Source organism: Cylas formicarius, unplaced genomic scaffold (assembly GCF_029955315.1).
Source record: "Cylas formicarius isolate icCylForm1 unplaced genomic scaffold, icCylForm1.1 PGA_scaffold_6__28_contigs__length_40554024, whole genome shotgun sequence".
NCBI classification, from domain to species: Eukaryota; Metazoa; Arthropoda; class Insecta; order Coleoptera; family Brentidae; genus Cylas; species Cylas formicarius.
In genome coordinates this window covers 39,970,596-39,997,948 of record NW_026844347.1, presented here as the reverse complement: position 1 = coordinate 39,997,948, position 27,353 = coordinate 39,970,596, and the positions used below count along the sequence as shown (strand labels likewise).

The following is a 27,353-nucleotide window of genomic DNA, read 5'->3' as shown; positions in this document are numbered from 1 at the left end:
AGAACATTTTGTAATACTTATGGGATTAAGCACGTTTTAAATGCCGTTGCTTCGCCCAGAAGTAATGGCCAATGTGAGCGATATAACAAAACCATTGTGGGTGCGCTATCAACAACAGCTGCAGGCAAGGACGAAAGAGATTGGGACAAATAGATAAAACAAGTGCAAATCGCACTTAATACAAGTTTTAATAAGGGTATTAATTCGACCCCCATGAAGGCGCTTATTGGCTCTAATTCAAAACATGCGGCAGAGGCAATAATTCTGAATGAAATCCAAGACGAAATCGATAGGCTAGACCTGGAAGAGCTTAGGTGTAAAATTTCGGATCACATATCGAGGGACCAGAAAAAACAAAAAGAACGCTATGATAAAACACGACGAGATGCCAAAAGGTACAACGACGGTGACCTAGTTAGAGTATTAATAACGAGTATACCTACTACGGGTGCCAGTCATAAGCTTCATCCGAAATACAAAGGCCCTTTTCGCATCACAAAAGTACTATTTAATGACAGATACCAAGTTGAAGACTTACGAGAGGGGTTCAAACGTAGAAGAACTGTTGTAGCCGCAGACCATGTTAAAAAGTGGATTAGTATACAAAACGAAGAGGATTAATGGCAAACGTGCCAATGAGCGAACGTCGCTCGTGCTTTGTATTTTGGCAAACGTGCCTATGAGCGAACGTCGCTCGTGTTTTGTATTTTGGCAAACGTGCCTATGAGCGAACGTCGCTCGTGCTTTGTATTTTGGCAAACGTGCCAATGAGCGAACGTCGCTCGTGCTTTGTATTTTGGCAAACGTGCCTATGAGCGAACGTCGCTCGTGTTTTGTATTTTGGCAAACGTGCCAATGAGCGAACGTCGCTCGTGTTTTGTATTTTGGCAAACGTGCCAATGAGCGAACGTCGCTCGTGTTTTGTATTTTGGCAAACGTGCCTCTGAGCGAACGTCGCTCGTGTTTTGTATTTTGGCAAACGTGCCAATGAGCGAACGTCGCTCGTGTTTTGTATTTTGGCAAACGTGCCAATGAGCGAACGTCGCTCGTGTTTTGTATTTTGGCAAACGTGCCTCTGAGCGAACGTCGCTCGTGTTTTGTATTTTGGCAAACGTGCCAATGAGCGAACGTCGCTCGTGTTTTGTATTTTGGCAAACGTGCCAATGAGCGAACGTCGCTCGTGTTTTGTATTTTGGCAAACGTGCCTATGAGCGAACGTCGCTCGTGTTTTGTATTTTGGCAAACGTGCCAATGAGCGAACGTCGCTCGTGCTTTGTATTTTGGCAAACGTGCCTATGAGCGAACGTCGCTCGTGCTTTGTATTTTGGCAAACGTGCCTATGAGCGAACGTCGCTCGTGTTTTGTATTTTGGCAAACGTGCCAATGAGCGAACGTCGCTCGTGTTTTGTATTTTGGCAAACGTGCCTCTGAGCGAACGTCGCTCGTGTTTTGTATTTTGGCAAACGTGCCAATGAGCGAACGTCGCTCGTGTTTTGTATTTTGGCAAACGTGCCTCTGAGCGAACGTCGCTCGTGTTTTGTATTTTGACAAACGTGCCAATGAGCGAACGTCGCTCGTGTTTTGTATTTTGGCAAACGTGCCTCTGAGCGAACGTCGCTCGTGTTTTGTATTTTGGCAAACGTGCCTATGAGCGAACGTCGCTCGTGCTTTGTATTTTGGCAAACGTGCCAATGAGCGAACTTCGCTCGTGCTTTGTATTTTGGCAAACGTGCCTATGAGCGAACGTCGCTCGTGCTTTGTATTTTGGCAAACGTGCCTATGAGCGAACGTCGCTCGTGTTTTGTATTTTGGCAAACGTGCCAATGAGCGAACGTCGCTCGTGTTTTGTATTTTGGCAAACGTGCCTATGAGCGAACGTCGCTCGTGTTTTGTATTTTGGCAAACGTGCCAATGAGCGAACGTCGCTCGTGCTTTGTATTTTGGCAAACGTGCCTATGAGCGAACGTCGCTCGTGCTTTGTATTTTGGCAAACGTGCCTATGAGCGAACGTCGCTCGTGTTTTGTATTTTGGCAAACGTGCCAATGAGCGAACGTCGCTCGTGCTTTGTATTTTGGCAAACGTGCCTATGAGCGAACGTCGCTCGTGCTTTGTATTTTGGCAAACGTGCCTATGAGCGAACGTCGCTCGTGTTTTGTATTTTGGCAAACGTGCCAATGAGCGAACGTCGCTCGTGTTTTGTATTTTGGCAAACGTGCCTCTGAGCGAACGTCGCTCGTGTTTTGTATTTTGGCAAACGTGCCAATGAGCGAACGTCGCTCGTGTTTTGTATTTTGGCAAACGTGCCTCTGAGCGAACGTCGCTCGTGTTTTGTATTTTGACAAACGTGCCAATGAGCGAACGTCGCTCGTGTTTTGTATTTTGGCAAACGTGCCTCTGAGCGAACGTCGCTCGTGTTTTGTATTTTGGCAAACGTGCCTATGAGCGAACGTCGCTCGTGCTTTGTATTTTGGCAAACGTGCCAATGAGCGAACTTCGCTCGTGCTTTGTATTTTGGCAAACGTGCCTATGAGCGAACGTCGCTCGTGCTTTGTATTTTGGCAAACGTGCCTATGAGCGAACGTCGCTCGTGTTTTGTATTTTGGCAAACGTGCCAATGAGCGAACGTCGCTCGTGCTTTGTATTTTGGCAAACGTGCCTATGAGCGAACGTCGCTCGTGCTTTGTATTTTAGCAAACGTGCCTATGAGCGAACGTCGCTCGTATTTTGTATTTTGGCAAACGTTGCCTATGAGCGAACGTCGCTGGTGTTTTGTGTTTTGGCAAACGTTGCCTATAAGCAAATGTTGCTTATTTTATTGTTTATAAAGGAATGTCGCTTATGTTTAAGATACCCTACTACCTACAATTGATTATGTTTTTTTTATTACGTAATGATTAAGACTAGGCACCAAGCTAGAATGGTATTGTAGTTTTGAAAGATTGAAGTTACGTTTAAATTTCACCATTAGGTCTGAGGACAGACCAATAGTCAGGATGGCCGAGTGTTGGAATATTTATATTATTACGTCATATCCGACAAGACCCCGCAACAAAGAGGCGCCGCCTTGTTTTTTTTGCCGATCGTAAAATGTATCGGCGTCTCAGGCAAAAAGGACAGGGTGGGCAAGTTGCGGTGAGGAGATAATTAGGGTATTATTATGCGATGTTTTTTGGGTTTACGATAAGTTAGTTAAGACGTAGTTGTCGAACCGGGAGGATTAGACTCTATTCTGCTTCATTACGTTATTTTTATTTTGATTATCCTTACAAAATGTTTTCCAATGTTAATTAAACGGGAAGTTAGAATAAAAATAGCGACCCCTTAGAGTTGAGCACATCTTTGGTGAGAATTTTTTATATCAAAAGGAAACGTTTGAGAGGGTAAGAGCTAAAAAAAATATATATACACGGAAATGAGATCGGGAAGTCCAGTTCCAATCGGACAACTTTCCCTAGAGGCCCCACAATAAAGGGTACCGAAGATATAGGGAACATAATGCGAGAAAATGTGGCTGTGGGTTTTAAAAGTCGCAAAGCAATGTAAGATTTAAAATCTAAATCAATCACTTCGTCATCAAAAAAACGTAAAAAATATTTTATGTTCCATTTGACAGTAGAAGGAAGCCTGTCGTTTGCAGAAAGCGTCGTACGTCTTCTTTTGAATTCCAGGGTTTCATCATCTCCATTCGGATTCAGTAGTTGATGAACTACAGAACGGTTGAAGGACAGCTGTATCATTCGGTGTATGTCACTCGAAAGTTTATCAAAATGGGTTAAAGTTTGCCGCTAATTTATTCAAAACCAACCGGTCTATTGTCATTGTTGATTTGCTGCGCACGCGCTAACAAGAGAATGTCGCTTTTCGACGTTTTTTTTTTAATTGTTTACGCGGTTACGGTTGCGTAAGACGAGCCGAGTTCGTTTTTTTTTAATCACGCGCTTTTCCAATATTTTTTTAGCCTCGAAAACCACGCGAATCCGCCGCACCGAGGATCAGGTAAAACTTTATCACGATTAGTTTAACTAGATCGCGCTAGTTTAATTTTAATCGAACAACAAAGTATACGGCTTTCGATTGTTCCGTTCATATCTCCGTTCATATATCTAAACGGGACGAATCGTCGAAACAGATAAAAATAACGGATAGATATGTGCGCGTCAGATCGTTCTATTAATATTATTTTCGAACCCAAAAACCTCGTTAGTTAAAAAAAAAACACAATGGCAAATGTGTATCTTGATCCAGAAAAGATTAGGACGCCGCTTTTATTCGGCCCAATTGTCTACACGTAAATCTGCGCACTTCAAAAGATATTAATGTTAATAAGTGATTTAATTAATTGTTAATGACTGTTGGAGAAATTAAAGATTGTCGAATCTTATTAAAAGTCGGACTGAGGTGGCTTTTACTTGATGAAAATCCATTTAACACAAATTAAATTAGAGCAAAAAAAAATGATGACCTGTTTGTCCGATATAAATTTTCCGCATTTCAACTTGTAGACTCCGGATTTTTGAGTGATTTTTGAGTTTTTCGTAATTTAGTTTTATTGTTTTTTGGTGTTTCCAGTTTTAAAAGCAATATTAATACAAAATTTAGACAGATGTTTCGAAATTTTCTTGCTAGGCTCTCCTATATATTTAATTGTTTTTTTAATTTTGTTTTAGTTGTTTAATAGATAAAGTTCAGAATTATTTGAAACTTGAAATTTTTATCGATTCTCATCGATCCTTTGATGAATTCCCACAAATTTCATAAAGTGTTTTTATGCGGATTCTTAGGTAATTTAAGGAATTTCGTGGCCAATTTTTGTATATTTCACCAAGATCCATCATTCAATCTTCATAATTCCTCGCTTTGTTATGTTTCTAATGACATTCTGGAGTTTTTCTCATCTATCCCTAATTTATAGTAAAACTCCCTAATTTTCATCGATCCTTTGGTGAATTCCCACAAATTTAATTAAGTTTGTTATGCGGATTTTTAAGTAATTTAAGGAATTTCGTGGCCAATTTTTGTATATTTCGTTAAGACCTATCAATCAATCTGCATAATTCCTCGTTTTGTTATGTTTCTAATGACATTCTGGAGTTTTTCTCATCTATCCCTAATTTATAGTAAAACTCCCTAATTTTCATCGATCCTTTGGTGAATTCCCACAAATTTAATTAAGTTTGTTATGCGGATTTTTAAGTAATTTAAGGAATTTCGTGGCCAATTTTTGTATATTTCGCCAAGACCCATCAATTAATCTTCATAATTCCTCGTGTTGTTATGTTTCTAATGACATTCTGGAGATTTTCTCATCTATCCCTAATTTATAGTAAAACTCCTAATTTTCATCGATCCTTTGGTGAATTCCCACAAATTTAATTAAGTTTTTTTATGCGGAATCTTAGGTAATTTAAGGAATTTCGTGGCCAATTTTTGTATATTTCACCAAGACCCATCAATCAATCTTCACAATTCCTCGTTTTGTTATGTTTCTAATGACATTCTGGAGTTTTTCTCATCTATCCCTAATTTATAGTAAAACTCCTAATTTTCATCGATCCTTTAGTGAATTCCCACAAATTTAATTAAGTTTTTTATGCGGAATCTTAGGTAATTTAAGTAATTTCGCGGCCAATTTTTGTATATTTCGCCAAGACCCATCAATCAATCTTCATAATTCCTCGTTTTGTTATGTTTCTAATGACATTCTGGAGATTTCCTCATCTATCCCTAATTTATAGTAAAACTCCTAATTTTCATCGATCCTTTAGTGAATTCCCACAAATTTAATTAAGTTTTTTATGCGGAATCTTAGGTAATTTAAGGAATTTCGTGGCCAATTTTTGTATATTTCACCAAGACCCATCAATTAATCTTCATAATTCCTCGTTTTGTTATGTTTCTAATGACATTCTGGAGATTTTCTCATCTATCCAAAATTTATAGCAAAACTCCTAATTTTTATCGATTCCCATCGATCGATTACAAAACTTCAAGGTTCGCAATATTAGTTAAAGTTTAGATGGATTATTATATAGCACCGAAGTTTGCTGTGCAAGACGACCTCAGGCGTGTATACTAATCGACATTTCAGGTTACGAAAACCAGGATTGGTTCATACCGTCACCCGCGCTTCAGGTGGAGGAGGTCGACCTTAAATTGTCCCCGGATCAGATCCGGGAAACCCTTAACTACTTCCGTAAGCGCCGCCTCTCCTCTCCTTTTACACCGTTTCACTCGTTTTTCCTCGTTACAGTTCTATGTAGTGACCGCGTGAGCCAAATGACAAAAACCTACGATGACATCGAAGCGGTCACCAGACTACTGGAGGAGGTAGGCCCTAGGCGTTGGCCACGCCCACCAGATAACCTTAAAAAATCACCCGATTTGCAGAAAGAAAAGGACTTGGAGCTGACCGCGCGGATCGGCAAGGAACTTCTGCAGTCGAACAATCGGCTGGAGAACACGGTCGCGTCGCTGGAAACGGACCTGAAGGCTGCGTACGAGAAGATCACGCAACTCAGCCATGAGGTCCACAAAAAGACCGAGCTCATCCAGATACTCACCAACGACATGGACGAGAGCATCTTCGAGAGCAGCTCGTCGGGCAAGATCAACCTCGACCTGATGCAGAAACGAATAGGTAAGACTTTCGGGAGGCGATGTCGCGGAGAGAGGGTTATTATTTCTATATTCTTCCAGGCCTAACCTTCAACTTAATGCTAAAAAATGCAGTGTAATGTTCTTTTCTCCTTTACATATCAACGATCACATTACTAGTTCTTTAGATAATGCAACTGCACTTACATCTTTAGATTCAGTTAAAGAAAACTACATTTAGCTAACAGATATCAGTAGACAGTATGGGTTCCGAATTTCTGCCCGTTCCATTGGGTGTACCGCGAGGTTCTGTCCTTGGACTTATATTATTCTTAATTTATATTTTTTATTTTACCCCTTCGATCCTAAATTGTTTTATATTGCTTCAATTTATATCAATTTGGATTTGCGTAACATTTCTATATTCTTAAATTTGATAGGATTTGTCACAAAATCCACGAACTTAACTGGCTAAAAATTGACAGGACGTTCGAGTACTGTTTGGCGTCTATGGTTTTCTGAATTATTACCACATCCAACCCGTCCTACTTACGAGCTACGAGGGCAGCGCCAAAATTTCCAGGCCTAAATACGAAAGAAACAAAGTAGAATAACAACTTTTTATTGTTTTTCAATATAATTGTTACATCATTTTATTAACAACTAAATGCCTTTAAAAATATATTCTTTTCGTCTGTCTGCAAAATGAACTAAAACAGCCTCTTTTAACTCAACATCGTCGTTAAACCGCCGTCCACTAAACAAATAATAGTCGCTGAGGGCCATATCTGGACTATAGGGAGGATGATCTATCTGTGTCAGTTTTCCTCGACGTTTTACACGTTTGCAATCTCGCAATTTATGTAATAATGTTGCGTAATATTTACCATTGACAGTGGTATTAGTTTCTTTAAAATCTATCAAAAGAATTCCTTCACAATCCCAAAAGATCGTGGCAATCACCTTTTTGGTTGGATGGCAAAATAGGTGCTTCACCCTTACGACGCCACTCCATTGATTCTTTTTTCGATAGAGAACCATAGTTTCATCTCCCGTCACAATAGTTTCTATCACAGGCTTCGGTTCCGACCCACAAGTTCCAAAAAAGGCCGCTCACACTCGACACGGCGTCGTTTCTGAAGGTTTTTAGGAACCCATCGTGCGCTAACCTTATGCATACCTAAATGATCATGCAGGATTCGACGAACACTTGTATCAGAAAGCTTAGTAATTTCTGAGATTTCCTTGACCTTTAAACGTCGATCACTCAAGGGACTCCTGCCTCATTCGAAAAAGTTTTGCCCATTTTCTTTCACTACAGAATACGAAGAAGGAAATTTTGGCCCTAACCTCGTAAATTACAGTTTCGTAGTTGTCAATTAAAACATTTAATAGGTTAAGTGGAGTAGCTTTTGCTACACTTTGCCTCTTCTCTATTGTATATTTGTATATAAAAATATACAACAGTAAAGGCAATTTATGGTTATTATTATTATTATTATTCGCGTATACAGCTTCATTGGAAGACGAGAACAAATCGCTGAAGCACGAGTTCAATCGGCTCGCCTCGTGCACCGACGACCTGGAGGCCCAGGAGCAGAGGCTGCTCCAGGATCTGACCGGGCAGCTGAGTAAGTTGTCATTTTCGCCTCGTCGTTGCTTTAGTGGCGGTCTCGTACGGTTTTCTCCGTCGACAGCGTGCGCAAACTCTAGCGTCGGCCTGCTGGAGGACGAACTCGACCGCACCAAGGAGGAAAACCGTTTACAGCACGAGGAAATACTGACGCTGCAGAGTAAACTGCGCGACACCGAGGACAAGCTGCAGAAGTTGCTGCGCGAAAACGACGAGACGAACGGTCTGCTCCAGATCACCAAGGAGAACCAGGGCAGCCTCGCCGTCGAGTTATCCGAGTTCAAGGCGCGGTACTACGAGGTGACCGCGCTGCTGCGCGACGCTCAAGATCAGATCCGGAAGCTGCGCAAGAGGCAGACGCCCGGCGCGCGTCTCAGCCTGTTCTCGTCTCTGGGCGCGACCGGCACCGCCCCCTACGACAGCTTACGCAACGAGCTGGAGATGTCGATCCATTCGGAGCTGAGCGAGGACTCGGGCATCTCGGGTCCGGACGTGTGAGTACGAATCGATTCTCGAAAAACGCCGTTCTCTGTTCTCCGTAACTGACCTACGAAACCGCGGATAACTTTCGAACGGCCGGAGCTGCGAGTTTAAAACGTTCTTCCTCAGTTCTAATATCGGTCGGACGGCGGCCGCCCGCGAAATTTCGAGGGCGACCCCGCGTCGGCGGCCATTTTGCCCAGTATTTTTGGATTTCGTTTCGGAACTCGCGACGAAATGAAGCGATCGAAATCAATCGAAAAAAAAATTTCTTTTTTGTCTGTCCGTTCTCCGTTCTCGTCTTTTGGTTTTTCCTGAATAAGATTCAAACCGTTGGAGCTGCAAATTTGAAATTTACCTCCTTTTTAACCCTTCACGAGACACGTAAGCTTATACGAAATGGCCTGGATCCGACGCCCGCATCCATCTTTTTTTCAAAATTTTATACTGTTTCTTTACCATTGCTACGAAGCACGATAAGTGTCCAAACTTTTTTTTCAAAAACCGTTTACAAGACCGAAAAAATTCTTGAACCAAAAGGTACAGAGGATGCGGCTCCATAAACTTTTATTCTTCACAATTTTTCAAAAATGTACAGGGTGCGTCTTAAATTAAAAAAAAAACTGAAAAATGGGTCTCCCTATTATTGCAAATTATTTATAACTGAAAGACTATGATTCAGATCTCACTTTCTTTTATATTGCGATATAACCCGCATAGACTGGAACAATTTTTGTTTTTAAGGTTTCCACCTATTGTACAGGGTGTTCTTGATATTCCGTGCTAAATGAAAAATGTGTTAAGTGTCCTAAATTTGCTAGATAAGTAAAAGTCCGTGTTCACATTTAATCGGTAGAAATTGGGTGCAATCAAATTTTACCAAAATTTTTTTTTTAAAATTTTGATTTTTTTTTTGGTTATTACGGCGCACTGCATGGTTTCAGAAAAAACTTATTTTTTCCAAAACCATTTACTATTTTCAAAAAATTCTTGAACCAGGAACCGCGGAAGCTCCAGGGCTATAACCTCTACTTCGAACATCGTTTGAATCATATACAGGGTGTGTCGTTTATGGGCAAAAAATCTAAAATATCGACTACCATCTCCACTTCGTCTTGAAATTCTGCTTCGTTTTCCACGTTTTCTTCTAACAGGGGAAATCTGATTCATTCCACGGTCTCCACATTTTAATGTGTTAAAAAAGACCGTTGTTGTTTACAAATCGAAGAACTATGTAGAAGACACCAAAATACAAGAAGAACGTTATTAAATCACATCGATTTTGCGGAAGTTCCATAGTGGTCCGCATCACACGAAACCGCGAAGTTATTCCCTTTTATCCGTTCGGTTAGCAACGACATCGGTGAGAAATTTTAACTCTACCACCGTACGTAATAGTCTACTGGCACGTCCATTAAAACTTCCAGAGTTTGCGCAGTTCATAAGAATTCAGACAAGAACGTCATCAGTAATTATAGACCCATCTCGATAATATGCAACTTCCTCAAGGTTTTCGAAATCCTTCTGTATAATGGAGTCAACAGGTGTGTTCGAAACAGCACGGTTTTATAAGGGGTAGATCGACAACTACAAATTTATTTCTTATCACGCAGGATATAGCTAGTGCCATCGATGACCATGCACAGCTGGATGTCATTTATGTAGATTTAACGAAAGCCTTTGACAGACTAGATCGCAGCATTCTGTTAAACAAATTATCTAGAATTGGATTTTCCTCCTCTTTACTCACGTTGACTGAATCATACTTAACTAACCGCAGGCAGTACGTTTTCGTGAATGGTTTCAGTTCGAGCGAATATAGTGCAACTTCGGGTGTGCCACAGTGCTCCGTCCTAAGGCCCTTAGTTCTCTTTGACTACAGCATTGGCTCAACATCTCTTGCTAGACCGGACTTGGGTGTAATATTCGATAAAAAGTTGTCGTTTGTCGATCACATCGAGTCAGATGCGGTAGGGATTTCGCTTCACATAACTCGATAAAGCTTTTGTTTACTGTTTTTATTCGCTCGAAGTTAGAATACGCCTCCGCCGTCTGGTCGCCTGGTTATAGCGTTCGTTCGCAGAACTTGGGGTCCATTCAAAGGCGATTTCTAAAATATATCATAAAACTCAGGGATCTTATCCTGAACAGGGTGTTCCTCAGACCAGGCGCGAGTATTTGTCACAAGTTTTGTTATACAAGCTGATTCATAATTCGGTAAATTGTCCTGACCTACTCGAGCAGCTGAATTTCATGGTTCCGCGATACTCTGCTACCTTTTACGTTCCCACCGCGAGGACCAATGTCTCGAAATTAATATGTGCAACGTATCCAACCGTACCGGCGATTTAGACATTTTTAATTGCAGCTTGAGTAGCGTTAAGCTAAAATGTTGCTGTGCCTAGTCTTCTTGCAATTTCGTCGCCGTTGCAGCTGAGTAATTTCCTTCATTAGCATTTTTCTTATGTTCATTTTGTTGCGGATCATCTTTTCTGCAATATTAGTATATTTGTAAATAATTTTGTAATTCTGATTAAATGTCGTTGGTGTTCTCCTGCTCTGTAATTGGGTTTGATCCTGTTGAGCAGTGTATATAAATAAATAAATAAATAAGATATTCTAGTTAGTTTCGACGCAGAATCCCTCTTTACCATAGTTCCTATTCATTTTTAATTGCAGCTTGAGTAGCGTTAGGCTAAAATTTTGTTGTGCCTAGTCTTCTTGCAATTTCTTTGCTGAGTAATTTCATAATTACATTTTTCTTATGTTGATTTTGTTGCGGATCATCTTTTTTGCAATATTAGTGTATTTGTGTGATGGTGTTTATACTTTGTAAATAATTTTGTAATTCTGATTAAATGTAGTTGGTGTTCTCCTGCTCTGTAATTGGGTTTGATCCTGTTGAGCAGTGTATGTGAATAAATAAATAAATAAATAAAATTATACGAGACACGGGTTGTTTGGATTTCAGGCCGCAATACAAAAAGGTGTTCGAGACGGTGCGCTGCGCGTCACAGAGCTCGCTGAGCAGCGCCGACAGCCTCGGCAGTCTGCACTCTGGTATCGGCGGCTTCGTGAGCAGCACAAGTTACCAGGGGGGCGGGCCTCGCGTGAGCGTCCGCGCGCAGGGCGGTCACAGCTTCCGACGCTCGTCCGCGTCCATCTACAGCAGCAGCTCGCTCGGCTATCCCAGTTTGGACTCGACCGGCCAATCGGACAACGAATACAGTCAGACCGACTCCGACGACAGCTACCCGTAAGCGTAGAGCTTTGCGGCACACCTAATTACACACTTTAACGTACATAAACAACTTATTTGGAGGGAAAATAGGTCTCGGGAACCTCGGTCCTTGAAGTATCATAGTTAGTGGCGTCTCCATGGTTTGGTTAATGCATTTGAAATGTCTCCTAAGCTCCAAACAAGCGTTTCCTTGTTACTTTCGAAAAATCGATGAAATCGCTGACGCAGAAATGATCAGCGTCCATAAAAAAAATTATTTTTTTGTCTGTGCGTTCTCCGTTCTTGTATTTTGGTTTTTCGTGAATAACTTTCGAACCGTCGGTGCTACAACATTGGAATTCGCCTCCTCTTTAACCCTCCGCGAGATACATAAGATGGTCTCGATCCGACGCCGGCATCCGTCTTTTTTTCGCGATTTTCCACTGTTTTCTGAACATTGCTGTGAAACACGATAAGTGTCCGAAATTTGGAGCAATCGACTTCATATTTGGCACATATATGCAGCTTTGCCCCGTGACGGGACGTATTGGAAACGGTGGCGGGGGGTGGGGGGGAAATAATCTAAAAAAATAAAAAAATCGCGCGTGCAAGGGTCTACAAAAAACATCGTTTTTCAAAAACCGTTTACGAGACCAAAAAAATTCTTAAACCAGAAGCAGCAGAAGAGACACAAATACACAGGGTGCGCCGCAAATTCAAAAAAAAATACTGAAAAATGAATTCCCCTATTATTGAAAATTGATTATAACTAAAAATATGTGGTAAAGCTTCATTGTATGTAAAATATGTAATTTTTTTATATCGTTAAACTAATTGTTTCATACTAAACGGCAAAATATTGGGTTGATATTCCTAATAATAAAAAGATGTTTTTTTTTTTTTTAGATAAAATCATTGCTCTTTCCTTTTTAGCGGTCCCCCTCGGAAGGGGATTCCCGGGGTGCCGGGCGCCACCGAACTCGAGGCCGCTCTCCAGCGGCTCACGCCGGGGGCGGTACTCGCTCGCCGCGCCAATCTGCAGCACGGCTTCGCATACGGCGGCTACGAAAGCGAATCGTCTTCGTTGCCGTACGGTTGTCGCACCCCTGACAGTCTCATGTCGACCGGTTCGGGCGGCGGTAACTACTACAGCGCCGCCGCCGCCGCCGGTGGCGGTGGCGGCTGGAAGCTGCCCGAAAAGCTGCAGATCGTCAAACCGATGGAGGGGTCGCAGACTTTGCACCATTGGTCGCAGCTAGCGCAGCCTACGTTCAGCGGTCTCCTCGACGAGAGGCCAGGGGTCAAAATAAGGTAGGAAGGGGCATTAGTAGAATAACCGTGACTGTTCAAAATTAGACAAGACAAATTTTTATTGCCACTGACTTCCAACGAAGTATTGTTATTTAAATTGTTTTTAAGTACATTTTTAACAACAATAAAGGCAAAAAAAAAGAAAAAAATAACCTTCTGCGAAAACTGGTCCGCTCGAGGTCATTCATATCCCTCATCCGCCGTCCCTGTCAGCGCCAACCTACTTTCCAGTTCTTTCAACCCTCATTCAATCTCGTAAACAATTAATGACACCTTTTTCTTTTCGCTTCTCCTTTTTCTTGTTATTTTTCTCCTCTTCTCCTTTCCTTCAATTTTTTTAACGTTGTATATACAGGGTGTTTCGTTTGTCGTGGGCGAGTATCAAATTTCTTATTTTAAATGCAACGCCTGTCATATTAATTCATTTTTGAATTCTGTTTATTCTATTCTTATCATATTTAGCATCGAAACTTAAGGCAATTTTGTATAGAGTTTTTTTACTTTTTTGAAAAATTTCCTTTTAAACATGCTGTTGCCAATATGAGTTAAGTTAGTGCGTATTATGTTTACCGCACAGGAAAAGATTGATAATGTTAGAAAGTTACATATCGTACAATAAAAGCTGGACCCCGGCTCCTAGAGATTATATTAAAAAATGTCTATTAAGGGGGCGCCCAGAAAAAAAGATCTTGGACAAGATTTACCAACATTTTAGAATATATCAAACTTTAAAGATCAAATGTAAAATTTCAAGTTTAGTGTATTGCCCATTTCTTAAGCTTCATCGTAAAAATGACAAGTTACAGGTGAGTGAAACGTCACATTTTACCAAAATAGGTTTGATGATACAAACGAAACTGGTTAATTTAGACGTAGGATCTTTTTAAAGTTGGCTGTGGCCCCGTCGTTGGTCGCCTGAACCTTTGTAACGAGGTTATTAATCAATTTTTTTTTTTTGACGTATTTGTGAAAACATAAAATACGTAAAAACGCGCGTTTCCAGGGGTGGCAAGGAGCTGGAGGACATCGGCCTGGAATCGTACGGTCTGAGCGACCTGGAGGAGGACGACGAGTACTCGAACCCTGGCAAGGCCTTCGAAGCGTCCGTCCACACCTACACCTATACCAACAGCACCGTGATGCATCCGGACGACGGCACCTTCGTGTCTAGCAGCAACCGCGGCAGCAGGATGACGTCGGCGTGCTCGAGCTTGCAGAACTCGCCGCCTCAGACGCCGGCAGCGCTCAGCAGGCGCAACTCCTGTAGCACATTCTCGACGACCTTCGGTCTAGCGAAGATGCTCAACGAGCGAGGTGAGCTTTTGTTCGTGAAGATTTTTCGACGCCTGCGCACTTTTAGCTACTGATCTTCGGTTCGAGGGTCGAGTTGTATACAATAAAGGACTGGGGGTGTGGGGGGGTTGCTTGATATACCGGGTGTTTTATTTCTACGCGTGCACCTTTGTCGTTTGTGTTTTGTGCGCCTGCGCAGCGTCCCAGTTCCCTTAATTCTTGGTGCGAGCAACGGAAAGATCCACTCTGACTGATGGGGAACATGGATAGAGTGTTGGTTAGGTACTAAATTTAATAGCGTTCATGCTTATAATGGCAAATAAAATTTAAGTCAGTCAGATACTTGAGTTTATCCTTTCTCAGTATGTTAGAAGTTGTGATGAAGCATCTATAACAACCCATCTTCCTTTTGAAGTCCTGTCGATAGTGGTAGTAGTAGTTAACCGTCTATTTCATGGTCGGACGCAATCGAAAGAAAGAAAAAATCTGTCAATATTTTTATTGCCTAGTTAATTCCGTGAGCTCATCATTAGTTGCTGTTTTTTGGACTATTTCATCCATCCATTGGTGGGTCTTCCTTGTATAATGTTTTTTATAACGTGATTGACGTAGGAAAATGTGCAGCAGGTTTCTTCTTCTTAACTTATATCTTTAAAGAAAAACCATATGTAAAAGCAGACCTACATTTTTTTTGTTTAATATGAGTGTATATGGTTTGAGGTCCTTAATGTTAAAAAAAAAATAAAGATGACATTTTTGTTTGCACAACTTGCTTCCCGCGTCTCTTTAAACTTCGGTCAAAGGGGACAAGTAAGTAAAGCAAAACGCTGAAACGAATACACCGAAGGAATATAAAAACTAGAAAGTAGTTCAAATGTACCAGGGTGACACGAGAGATGCTTATGCTTCGAACATGTTTTTTTGGCTTCTTAATAAGGCGAGGAGTGCATAAAACCCCCCATTTTTTGCGTGTTCAGATTGTCGAAACCACTTCCGGTTTAAGCTGTTTAACCGGAAGTGGTGTTATAAAAATTATTCAGCAAAAATCAGAGGTAAATGGAAATATCGTAACAGTATGGCAGATTTTTATTTTAACATCACTTCCGGTTAAACTGCAAGTGTTGTTTTAACACACCTAATATATATAAAAAAAAAATAGATTTCATACACTCCTTACCGAAGAAAAAAATTAAAGCTCTTAACCGGCTCTGTCGAATTGAAAAAGGGGCCAGTAGTTCAAAAGTCCCCGCCCGGTAGATATCGTAGACTAGTTTCGTCGTTTCTTTGATGAAGATGCTTCGAACTGCGGCTTGGATTTCTCGCCGAGATCGAACGTTGTTTGTTTTTTTTTTTATTGTTATCTTAATTCTCGAATGAAGCTTATCGCTACCGAATAAGATTTCCCGTCATTAGATAACATTGTTCCGATTTGATCCCTTGTTTTCGCGTTTACATTCTTCTGATATCTCCGGATCTTCAATGTTGTTTTTTAAATTAGAAATTCTTTTTTTGTGTACAGGATGTCCCGTAAATGTGTATAGAAATAAATTTAGGCTTTTTCTTATTGAACAATCTTTTATATCTTTTCGTTTGAATTTTAACTGCGTTAATACTGTTAGACAGCAGTATCCCAAGTATCTCAGATATGTCATGAATAAAAGTGTTCTTACTTTCTTTCAATATTAGTTGTATTTTATTTTCTATTTTGATTTTATTAGTGGTTAAAGTACATCATTTTTTCGAAAATACTGAAAAAGTGGTTTGTACAATTTTAGATTTAACAACAATAAATATGACGAAATAATGTTTTGGATAATTTAATTTAAATTAATAAACATATTTAAATATCCCTTGTTTAAATTCGGTAGCGTTGTTTATTGTGATAACTGTCTCATTATCGCATATTTTTGAATATGTGCAATTTTTATTTTTATTTTTTTCAACTTAAGTATTTCGTTTTTGTTTTGTTGAAGTCAAATATTTTCCAATGCCCAAGAAATAACTACAAAAGGATTAAAACTAATTTTATTTCATTACACGGTTATGGGACATCCTGTATACATGAAAAAATTTTAGGTTGTAGCCAATTAGAAAAGTGACACACCATTTTAAAGTTGAAGGTAGAATTCAAATACGCATAAATATATAATCAGTTCCGAGAGAAAAAATATTACTTTACTTTCGTACTTGCGGAACACCTTGTATCCATGAAAATAACTTTTGGTTGTAGTTATTTAGAAAAGTAACACATAATTTTGGAATTTACGGTTGAATTAAAATACGAATAAATGCATAGGTGGTTTCAAAAGAAGAAAAACAACTGTATTACACCTTGATGGGACATCCTGTATAGATGAAAATAACTAAATTACACACAATTTTAGAATTAAAGGTAGAATTCAAATACGCATACATATATAGGGGGTTCCATGAGATAAAACATAACTTTACTTTACATCCATTACATTACAATTTACTTTCTTATACCCCTCTAGGACGTCCTGTATACACGAAAATTATTCTAGGCCACGCGTCCGATGCACCTTCGTCAATCGCCTACGGTTGCCTCTCGTTTATAATTTTTTTAAATTTTATTCTTTTATATTTATTTTATTTTTTTATTTTTGTGCTTCCAGGAATCAAAGCGGTCACCCCGTCGGCCGTAAACACGCCCAGCGGTGTCAACAGTTTCACCCCGACCGCCACCCCGTACAATAGCCCCGAGGCGACCACGCCCTTGTCCTCCCCCAGGGGCGGATCGCCCGAGCCCGAGGCTTTCAGTTTGCCTCAGCTGATTTTGAGTTCGGTGCCTCAGTTCCTCAGGGACACCGTGGGCGGCAAACGTAAACCGCCCCCATCCGCCAAGAGTAGGCGATCGACCGCCAAAATCGACAAACAAGAGGTATTTAATTTATATCATTTTTCTATCGTTATTTAGTTTTTCTTTTATACGGTTTTCTTTATTACTCTCTTTTCTTTCATTATTGTTTCTTCTATTTTGCCCTTATTTATCTGTATTTATTTTATGATAATAATTTTTCTGTCGTATTCGTGTACAAAAAATGGCCACCAGATTTTTTTTTGTTGGTCATTTAGTTTTCCTTTATATTTTTATTCTCTATTTTTTTTTTAATTTAATAATGAAAATTAATAATATTAGTAATAATCAACGATAATATTAATAATAGTTCTTATTACTATTCTTTTGTCATCGTTTCTTCTCTTTTGCCCTAAGTTGTATTAGGATGTCATCTATTCGTTTTTTCCTAGCTCTCCTCATTATTTTGCGAACCTATATCTATTTCTATCTAAATTTATCTATATTTGCTTTTCCTTGCTACTTTTTTCTCTCTTTTGCCTTTGCTCGTTTTTCTAAGTAATTTCTTCGCTTTCTTATTCGTGTACAAAGAAAAAAAAAATGGCCCTACACTAGATTTGTTTTTTTTTTGTATTCTTATTTAGTTTTTCTTTTGCATTTCTTTTCTCCATTTTTCTCTTTTCTTAAATTCTTTTTTCTCTTTTGCCCTTAACCGTTGTTTGAAGCAATTTTCACTTCATTGGGTCTCAAAATCTAGATTTTCTAATTTTTCTTTCCAAAGTGTCATCATTATTACACAACATTATATATCTGTTTCTATCTATATTTCGAAACTATCAAGCTTAACTTAATCTTTAATTCAAATTGATCAATTTAATAATGATAATTAATAATAATAGTAACAATTAATATTAATAATAATTTTTCTGTCTTTTATTTTTGTTGGTATATTTGATTTTTCGTTTACATTTTTTCCGTCATTTCTTTCTTTCGATACAATTTGTCATTTCCGCTCCTTTGCTTTTCTTTGATCATTTGTTCTTCTATTTTCTTTTCTTTAAGTTTTGTATAGTGGTATAGATACGTGAATGATGTCTTTGCTTGCTTTGTTGCAACGGACAGACAATTGAATTCTATTTTAAATTACGTCAACTCATTACATAATCGTATAAAATTCACTATCGAAATTGAATAGGATACCTCTATTAATTTTTTAGACCTAACTTAACCTAACAATTCAAATCACCCTTATACACACAAAATGGCTGCAAAAAGGAGAAAATTAAATTTACTGGAAGCCATGTAGATTAACAAAATGAGACATTCAAATGTATTGCTTAACGATCAATTAGATTTCCATTATTAAACTTAAATTTTCATAACAACATTATACTAATATCATTTTTCGATATATATATATAGTAGCAGGTAGTTTGTAAATATCGGAACACGGTGTTGTCGAAACAATTGTCATGTGAAAATATATAATTTCGTGAAAAGCTGAACTGTTAATTGTGATTTACTTAGTTATTTCTATTTTTTTTTTTTTTTTTTGGTAAATCGTCTCCGTTTTTTCCTTTAATTTTTTTAAATGTAATTTCTTCGTCTCACTATCGTACCCTTTTGCTATTTTTTTTTAAACTTTCGTCGCAGAGTTTGGTCGGCAAAATCGAGAAGATTGGGCTGAGCAACCTGATGGTGGGGCAGGGCGCCCTGTCCGCGGGCCTGTACACTAGGCCCGCGCTAACGAGCCCCATGGCGCAGCTGACGTGTTTGCTGCCCGGTCGCGGCGCCGAGCCCAGCGTCGACTCGTCAAAACGACCCGCGCCCTCCCGTCCGAGCATGGGCGTGCCGGGCAAGCCTGGTAGCGGAGCCCTGAGCTCGCGTCTCGAGCAGCTCAGCGCTCGCAAACAGCGCAGGCAGGGCGTCACCAGACCTGACCTAGGCACCGTATCCGCCCGGAAGAGTCCCCCGCCCAAGGCGGAAACGTCATCGCACACTTCCACGCTCGGCACGCTCAGTAGTTTGCTGTTCGGCCGTAAGGGGGGGCTGTTTTAATCGGTCGGGTGCCCAAACAGTAGTTCTCTTAATAGTTCCAGTATTCGAGTTATTAGGGCGTTCGAGGAGGCGCACGCAGCTATTTATCGTTATACTTTGTAGGTTAAGCGTGTATAACTTGTACTATAGCTAGCAATAAAGTTATTTATTTACCGATATATGGTTTGTTTCGCGTTTCCCTGTTATGAACTCGGAACGTGGCGGTGGTAGGCAATGATTCAGTGGAAACACCGAGAAATTGTCGAACTTCCTTTGTCTTGATTTTTCTATCGGCGCAAAATTCAGAAGCTTTGAGAAGATGAAGATCAAGAAATAACTTTGGCCAGAGTTTTGAGGTAATGAAAAAACGCACACCGACACAAATTTTAAAAAATGTAATAAGAAATGTTGTACCGGAGACCTATGTTATGCACTTTTTTGCGCTGGGTGATCTTCACCAGATTAACATTTGAATTTTTCAAGACTATAAATCCCAAAACACATTGAATATATGGGTTTTCTGAGATACGTAGTGTCATCCCCAAGTTACCTTGTTACAATCTAGTTTAACATAGTTCCTTGGAAATTCAATTGGCTTTCGGAGCATTTATTCTACCAAAATTACAGTTACTTGAAGAATATTGACATTCCAGAGAGTGCTATATTGATTGCACTCGATGTCGAAAATTCGCATTGATTTAGTGAGTTCTGTTAACGATGTTTAAAAATTTTCTTTTTGTTTTTTTTTTTTCATTCCTACAAATAAATAAATAATGAATGTTTATTTCAAATTGGAATAATACTACTTGGTTATCCATAGAAATATTAATCGTACTGCAGTTCTAAATCTAAAATCAGAAGTAAGAATAAGCGAAGACATCTGTGGTTATGTTGTTTGACATTTTGCTGGATATTTGCATGGTATTTCTAATGGTCGGTTATCGGCAGGCAAAATAAAACAAAGAATGGGACGGTTAATGGTGTGACCAAAGAGTACAAGATAGAGATGAAGGCTCTCTCTCATTAGTTGCAATGTCGAATTTCAACGCCTCTGTGATTGTGTCCAGTCATGAATATGGAAAACTCATTTTGTAAGTCTCTTTCGTAATCATTTGCAGTTAAATGAACTGAGCAGACATAGCTTTTATCTGGATTAAGTTTGTCCTCTCTTCTACATAGAACTATCCACTCGTTCTGAATAGTTCGGAATACTAGATCTTTCCCTTTGGGAAAGCGATGAAAACTACATTTTCGAAAACTTGCTTTTTCATCAAATTAGTTGTTATTGCACCCATACATGGAACATCTCGTTCCAGGCATACCTAACTATTTTTTGATGTAACTTATCCCACTGAAAGAGGTAAAAGAAATGTATTTCTTACCTTTACCTATATTATTATGTGTAATATTTTGAGCTTACCTCCTAACTAATAACACCGTTAATAAGCAGGAGCAACACAAAACTTTTAAGTCTTTAAGGTTAAAAATACTGTTTTTCTCAGTTCTTGCCACTCAAGCTCATACAATTTTAAAGTATTTGTTAAAGCTTGAAAACACTATTTTGCCCAAGTTTTTTTTACAGAAATACAATTGACACAAACATAACCGCACTACTCACTAGTTTAAATTATTTTAATTGTTCAAAGAACACAAAATACAACGGTTTAATACGCCTGCAAATGCATTGACAGAATACACAAAAACCGTTAGAGGACTTCGCTTACGTCACAAGCGATCGATAATTTTGGCGAACATATGTTTTATGGGACTGGGCAATCCTATTAGGTTTACGATTCTTGGGTGTCACCATGCTTTTACCGGTGAATCAAATTTTTTAATATTCCATGGTCTGATACGTATCTAACCTATCGCAGATATCATTCGCTTTTCAATTTTGTGAGAATTTCTTTGAGAAAACAAAGTGTAACGTCAGTGTTGCCAAGGTTAGTCATGTGACACCTTAAAACCTGCTGGGAACGTACGGAACGCGGGAAGGATAAAGGTTTAAAAAAAGCAACCGTAAAATAAACTAGTGTGTATTTAACAGTTTCGTCCGTCATAATATGCGAAAACTAAAACGAGGGCACATGCAAATTAAACTATCGACGTAAACATAACTGTGGTCCTAAATCGTAAATGATTATGAATAGATCGGGAGGATAACTAACTCGGTTTGGCACGTGGTTTCGGGTCCCGGTGCAAACGGAGAAATAAAAGGGGGTAAGGGAGGGGCGTTTTATATCACAATGTCTAGACGGAGACCGCGTCTTCGTTCTGTGGGGGCAGAGAATACGGTTTCTGCTTCCGCCTCTTCCGTCTTTCCCTCTTTTCGCCAAGGACTAGCCTGAGTTGATCGAGTTTGCTTCGGGTCACCGAGTTCTCGTCGAAGACGACATCCGAGACGGGGGAAGCGACGCCCTCGGCGTCGGCGGCGTCGCTAGACGTCGCGGCGGAGGGACCGCCGCCTCCCGACCCGTTCTGATCCGGCACCGAGCACAGCAGATCGTTCAGGATATGTATGATGGTGCCGACGTCCCTGTGGGGCCGACCCTTCGAGTCCTGCAGCACCGGGTTCAGGACCCGGCTGAACGTTCCCGAAAATACGCTCTCCTGCTGCACCCCTATGCGAAATTTAAGGCCGTTGAGGTTTTAGAAAAAAAAAATTGTTCACAATAGGGAAAATGAGGGAATTCAGAATAATATGAAACTGAACAGGGGTATAAACTATTGAAAAATGTGAAAAATTATTCTTGGCGTTACAAAAACCCATTAGTTGGGTGCTCACTTTAGTATTGCCTTTATAGTTATCCTTATTGTATTTTTTTTTATATGACGCAAATTCAGAATATTCGGACTTATACTTATTTTTTGATTTTTACTTTTGTTTTTGCCGTACCGCCCAAAAGGAGAGAGAACTGAAATAGAGAGGTGCAGTAGCCATTTAATCACTAATATCAATATAACAAAGGATAGTTTCGTCGACAAAAAAAAGACATATGTTTAAATATTTTCAAAATTCAAAAACATACAACAAATACAAAATTTTACGTGAAAAATACCAACGGAAATTGTGTCATGGAATACAAAGAAAAATTTTCTTTTTTTTTTGTTTAATTTTGGTGATATTTTTTACGCTCAATTTCTACTATTTAGATTTGTGTACGAACTCTTTTCCAAATTTGAAGTCGATAGCTACATATTTAAGTCACCTATGACGTTTTTGAATATTACACGGAATATCCCGAACACCCTGTAGAATATGTGAAAACCTTAAATACAACAGTTTTAACTGTCCATACGGGCTGTATAGTCACTGACAATAGAATAACAGCCTTTTTTTTTAATTTTATCTATTATCTGTATAACTTTCGTATTCGGATAGTTATGTTGTCAGTAAAGATTTTCAAAATTTTTTTAATTTCTTTTGCTATACGTCTATAGCTTCAGCAGGAAGCATATTATAGCATGTTGGAATTAAAATGTGTTTTTTTTACAGCAATTTTTTTTAACTGGGAGTTATTTTTATTTCTTGTCGAGTAACAATGAATATCCGATCTTGTTCGAAATTTGTCTTTATTTTTATGTACATTAATCAATAGTTTAAGTTCTAAAAACATCTCTGCAAATTTCTACTGGATTTATTTATTACTTATTTATTTATTTCGTTGATTACAAAAAAAAATTCCATAGTACTATTTATTTCTGTGGAAGTTTCTTTCAAAAATTATTTATTGGCCTCTTCTTAATTCACTTTGACTTGATACTTTGCCGTAATATTTCTGGAAAATTTTCAATACATTGTTCTTTGGCGGAATTACAGCAAATGTGGCAAATAGGATCTTGGAGAAACAGTGACGCTTATATATTTGACATTTAAAAACTGGAAAATTGACTTACCGAATTCCCTACATTTTTAGGTAACCTTAAATAGCTACGAAGAATGTTTTAGTGTACAAGAATTACGGGAAATATAAGAAAACAATTGAGCTATAAGTTGAATTATTACTAGAACAAACTTGTCAGCTACTGTCTATAGGAGGTGTTTGTTGAACATTTTTCCCTTGGACGTTTCATGTGCATCTTAAAGTTATTTCAATAGAGGTTAAACCTACTATGAAAACTAAGGCTAAGGAAAAAATATATGCAGAAATTGCATCCTATCTACAGGGATTAAAGAACAAAAACGCCAAATTGTTTACAGAATTATACTGACATCTTACCTCCTTTTTTGCTTGAAAATTTAATAGGATTTCGACATATTTTGAGAAAATACTATTGTAAAAATGACGCATCCAAACATGGACGACCTGTCATCGGCCATATTGTTTGTTGAAAACCGAAGGCCTCATGGGTCCAACGTCAGAATTTGCCATTAGGGCCGCCATTGGTTAAAAATGAAATTTTAAATCTCGCGCGTGCGCACATTGAATGGACCTTAACTGAATCTGCCAAGTTCTGAAGAAGTCAACAGGATGATTGGCAAGTTCGAGTCAACAACAACCCACGCAGAAGTTTTGTAAGTGGCAACATTTAGAGTTAGCCAATAATGCTCGAACATTGTGCTAAGAAGATTTTGAAAAAGCTAAACGCAAATTGTGCTCGACTTTTGATCTTCAAAAAAAAAATTTTGGTCATTTGGTCATTGGTCAGGGTCATTTATAGTAAAAAAAAAAAAAAAAAACGACATCGAATGACGTTTCAAATATTGAAAAACTATAAACGATAAACCGAAACAAGAGAAAAAAGAAACTGGTTACATATTAGACCTATTAAATTACAAAAGAATGACCAAAAGCTAAATGGTAAACCAATCTCTGAAGACAAAGTAAAGAACTTACACGAAATAATGCTCTACCTTTTTATAGCAGGTTTCTATGTGGATGTTGAAGCAGAGTAGATGCTTAAGTTATCGAATTTTATATTTTTCCTTTATTATTCATTATAATTTTGCAAAATACTAGCGAGCCACAAAATTTTTGGTATTTTTGAAAAAAAAAAACCTGTCAAAAAATGTTGTAGTGTTATCTATCATTATTGAATAATAATAATAATAATAATATGCATTTAAGAATAAATTGCTGAGTAGTTTGTGATGTTAAATTTCAACTTCAAACTTCATTGTATTTTTATTTACTTTACTATTTTATTTATTGTAAGTTGTTCTGTTGACATTCTCCGAAGTATTCTATCCAGATATTCGTTGAAAGAGGGTTATGGGTAAATTCGACATCACAAACGCTTAATAATTTATAATAAAACACACATTATTACTAAAATTGTTGTCAATTAAGAACTGGTCAATTGATAATAATATGCAAAGCTAACAACAGTACAAAAAAAATGAAAATAAAAAAACAAAAGCGATGAATTCAGTGGAGCACAACAAGAAAAAATAATCAAATTTCAAAGGGCAATCAATTTTTAAAAAAGTTTTTTTTTATATTTTATTCTAATTATTTATTAATTCACTAGTTAAGCAAAAAATGTTTGGCCCTATATGCATACAGAGTGAATGGAAATTCTAATTATTTACTCGATTTTAGGTACTTTTTCTCATTGGTTTTTGAGAAAAATGAAATTTTTCATTTTTAATGTTGTAGAAGTGGTGTAAATATTTAATGCTTTGACCTATATCTATGGCGAAAATATATTATTTCAGGTGGTCACAAATGAACATCGAAAATATATTTTTTATAATTATAAAATCTCAGTTTTTTAAATTGAACACAAGACACAAGCATAAAATGTACGAGCTGTTGCAGAAATTTGGCCATAACTTGAAAACTACCAATTTTTTAAACAAGTTTTTGTAAATAGCAAAAACATTTTTTATGGTCATTTGTAAGCATGAAATATGGATCCATAAAAAAATTCCCAATTTAAGTTTTCAAGTATAAAAAAAACACATTTCTCCAAAGACCTGTTTTTCCATTAAAAAAAATGTAAATGTATATAGTACAAATTGTTTGAAAATATATATATTTGGTATGTGGTAAATAAAGATTCCCCGGTGTAATATAAAAATTTCTCTTTTATAAATTACGTATTGATAGTTAATATTAACATTCTTAAAGTAATTATAAAACCTTCCTACTCAATTATTTAATATTTCGAAATCGATAGCTGCAAATTTAACACTCCGCATTTCATAATATGGCACGAAATATCTCGAACGCGCTGTACAGAAGGAGCGAATAACAGGCACACCCTGTACATTTTAGAAAATTATCGAGAATAAGGCTTTTTATTTCCACTCGAGCACCTTTTTGACCCCATAAACGGTTTTTGCAAATGCAAATACTTTCCCGCCCACAATTTCAATAGACTCGGGGGGTCCAAAATGTCAAATTTCAAAGACACCGTGGTTTATTTAGATTAAAAATAGAAGAGGGCCTGAGATAGATCCCTGTGGTACTCCGTGTTCAGTGAGGACTGAAATTATTTACCTCTGCTTTTTTTGGCGGTTATATCTGAGGACAACTGTTGCACCGCCCGCTGGAGGTTTTTGCAGGCCTGGTGCACATTGGGGGGGTCCGGACACTGGGTCAGGGGCACGTGATGGGACGACCTATCCATAACGAACAGTTATGAAAGTATTTTATATAATACGCAGTCACGCACCTATTATTTGAAGGTACCGAGCTGAGCTGCAGCTGTATAAACATCATGTGATCGCCGAGACGCATGGTGAGGTTCAACGGGGCCTTGCCGCACAAAAAATCGTTCACCTGGGTGTCGTTTAGAGATTCCAGTATCTGCATGATGCTGATTTCGGGGTGGTGGTTCTACAAAAGGCGAACCCGGCAATAAAAATAAGTAAAACGAATCCCCTATTTACCACAAGGCCAGTTTCTACATTGGGCAGCAGCATGATTTTGGACCCGTCCGAAATCCCGTGCTCAGACAGTGATCCATGCTCTAATTGTCTATAGAAACGGAGGATGACTCACAGTCACAGACAAGAGGTAAAGTTAACTTACCGGTCCTTAAACAGCAAGCAGATTTTACTGCCCGAGACCTTCAGCCTTTTCGAGATCAGCTTTTTCAAATGTTCGACGGTGCTATTGCTGGGTACGGCGAGGTGGAAATTATTCCCAGTCGTCGCGATGATGTGAAGGTTAACGGTAGAATTGAGGATCTGCCCCTGAGAATCGGCACAAAAGTTGTGTTCCGGTTCGGTGCTGTGTTCCATTTCGTTTCTCTTGTTGTAATACGCGAAATCGGGAAGACCTGTGACCGATAAATCCTCCGACGTAACTCGATCTCCGGCTCAGCCAATGATATCGAGGATAATTAATTCGGTCATAATTCCTATATTGTAATGGGTATTGCACGGTGCCGTCGTTGTCGAGGTCCTCGGGCTCGTAAAACCGCTAGTCGCGCGGCACTTACTGCACTAGACCACACCGATCAACGAACAATGAAAAAATTGGAACCCCGGACCCAGTTCACCAAATAACAACGGAGCAATCTTTTACGTGATTGCAAAGATAGGAGCGAACGGGATGCACAGTATACGTCGGCTACGAGTTCGAGGTGTCTTAGGGAGCATAGAACGGAAATCGTATTTTTGACATCTTGGTCGGTTAGAAAAAGAAAAACCGTACCTTATTTTAGTAACGTTGATTCTTTTACTTTTTCATTATTTGAAGCAATGAAAAAATTCGTTTTCCGTTGATCGCTAAAGCTCAACGCTACCCTTAAGGCAGTGAAGTTTAAAACGCAGGCAGTGTTGTCAGTTGTAACACGATAAAGTTCGAAAATAGCAAATATAGGTTACGAATTAAAAAATTCCGTCGGACATTTGCTCTCGATTACAGAATACAACTTAGTGGTTCGATAAAAAAAAACAATCACAAGGCTGCAGTTTACGTATTTAGTAAATGGAGAAATTTCAACCGTAGGCGTCAAGTGACATCCCGCCGCAGGAGGTTGTCAAACTGCTATATTTATTCGATTTGACAGG

General features: G+C 38.7%; 2 protein-coding genes across 4 annotated transcripts in view; one reads left to right on the top strand and one right to left on the bottom strand.

Moving 5' to 3' along the window:
- LOC132703074 (trafficking kinesin-binding protein milt) overlaps positions 1-19,563 on the top strand; it is a 36,157-nt gene extending 16,594 nt beyond the window's left edge. For all 3 annotated transcript variants that reach the window (XM_060672127.1, XM_060672126.1, XM_060672128.1), the window contains 10 exons: positions 6,090-6,194; positions 6,252-6,328; positions 6,389-6,638; positions 8,110-8,226; positions 8,293-8,722; positions 11,680-11,964; positions 12,862-13,239; positions 14,243-14,553; positions 17,169-17,434; positions 19,004-19,563. In XM_060672127.1, the coding sequence (XP_060528110.1) occupies positions 6,278-6,328; positions 6,389-6,638; positions 8,110-8,226; positions 8,293-8,722; positions 11,680-11,964; positions 12,862-13,239; positions 14,243-14,553; positions 17,169-17,434; positions 19,004-19,408 (2,493 nt within the window). In that variant the 5' untranslated portion in view covers positions 6,090-6,194; positions 6,252-6,277 and the 3' untranslated portion in view covers positions 19,409-19,563. The remainder of the gene's footprint in view (positions 1-6,089; positions 6,195-6,251; positions 6,329-6,388; positions 6,639-8,109; positions 8,227-8,292; positions 8,723-11,679; positions 11,965-12,861; positions 13,240-14,242; positions 14,554-17,168; positions 17,435-19,003) is intronic.
- A 1,844-nt stretch (positions 19,564-21,407) lies between these two features.
- LOC132703881 (midnolin homolog) lies at positions 21,408-26,932 on the bottom strand. Its single transcript, XM_060673398.1, has 5 exons — positions 26,368-26,932; positions 26,226-26,313; positions 26,009-26,172; positions 25,834-25,955; positions 21,408-22,008 (listed from the first exon to the last, which is right to left on the bottom strand). The coding sequence occupies exons 1-5, from the start codon at positions 26,577-26,579 to the stop codon at positions 21,638-21,640; spliced, it is 957 nt and encodes a 318-aa protein (XP_060529381.1). The 5' UTR covers positions 26,580-26,932; the 3' UTR covers positions 21,408-21,637.
- Positions 26,933-27,353: the final 421 nt, after the last annotated feature.

What these genes read in the sequence shown, in the direction of transcription:
- LOC132703881 (XM_060673398.1), bottom strand. Translation starts at nt 26,579, where the DNA reads ATGGAACACAGCACCGAACCGGAACACAACTTTTGTGCCGATTCTCAG. An exon ending in ATGTAGAAACTGGCCTTGTG is followed by an intron (nt 26,173 to 26,225) that starts GTAAATAGGGGA and finishes CGCCTTTTGTAG; the next exon opens with AACCACCACCCCGAAATCAG. An exon ending in AACCGCCAAAAAAAGCAGAG is followed by an intron (nt 22,009 to 25,833) that starts GTAAATAATTTC and finishes AATTTCGCATAG; the next exon opens with GGGTGCAGCAGGAGAGCGTA.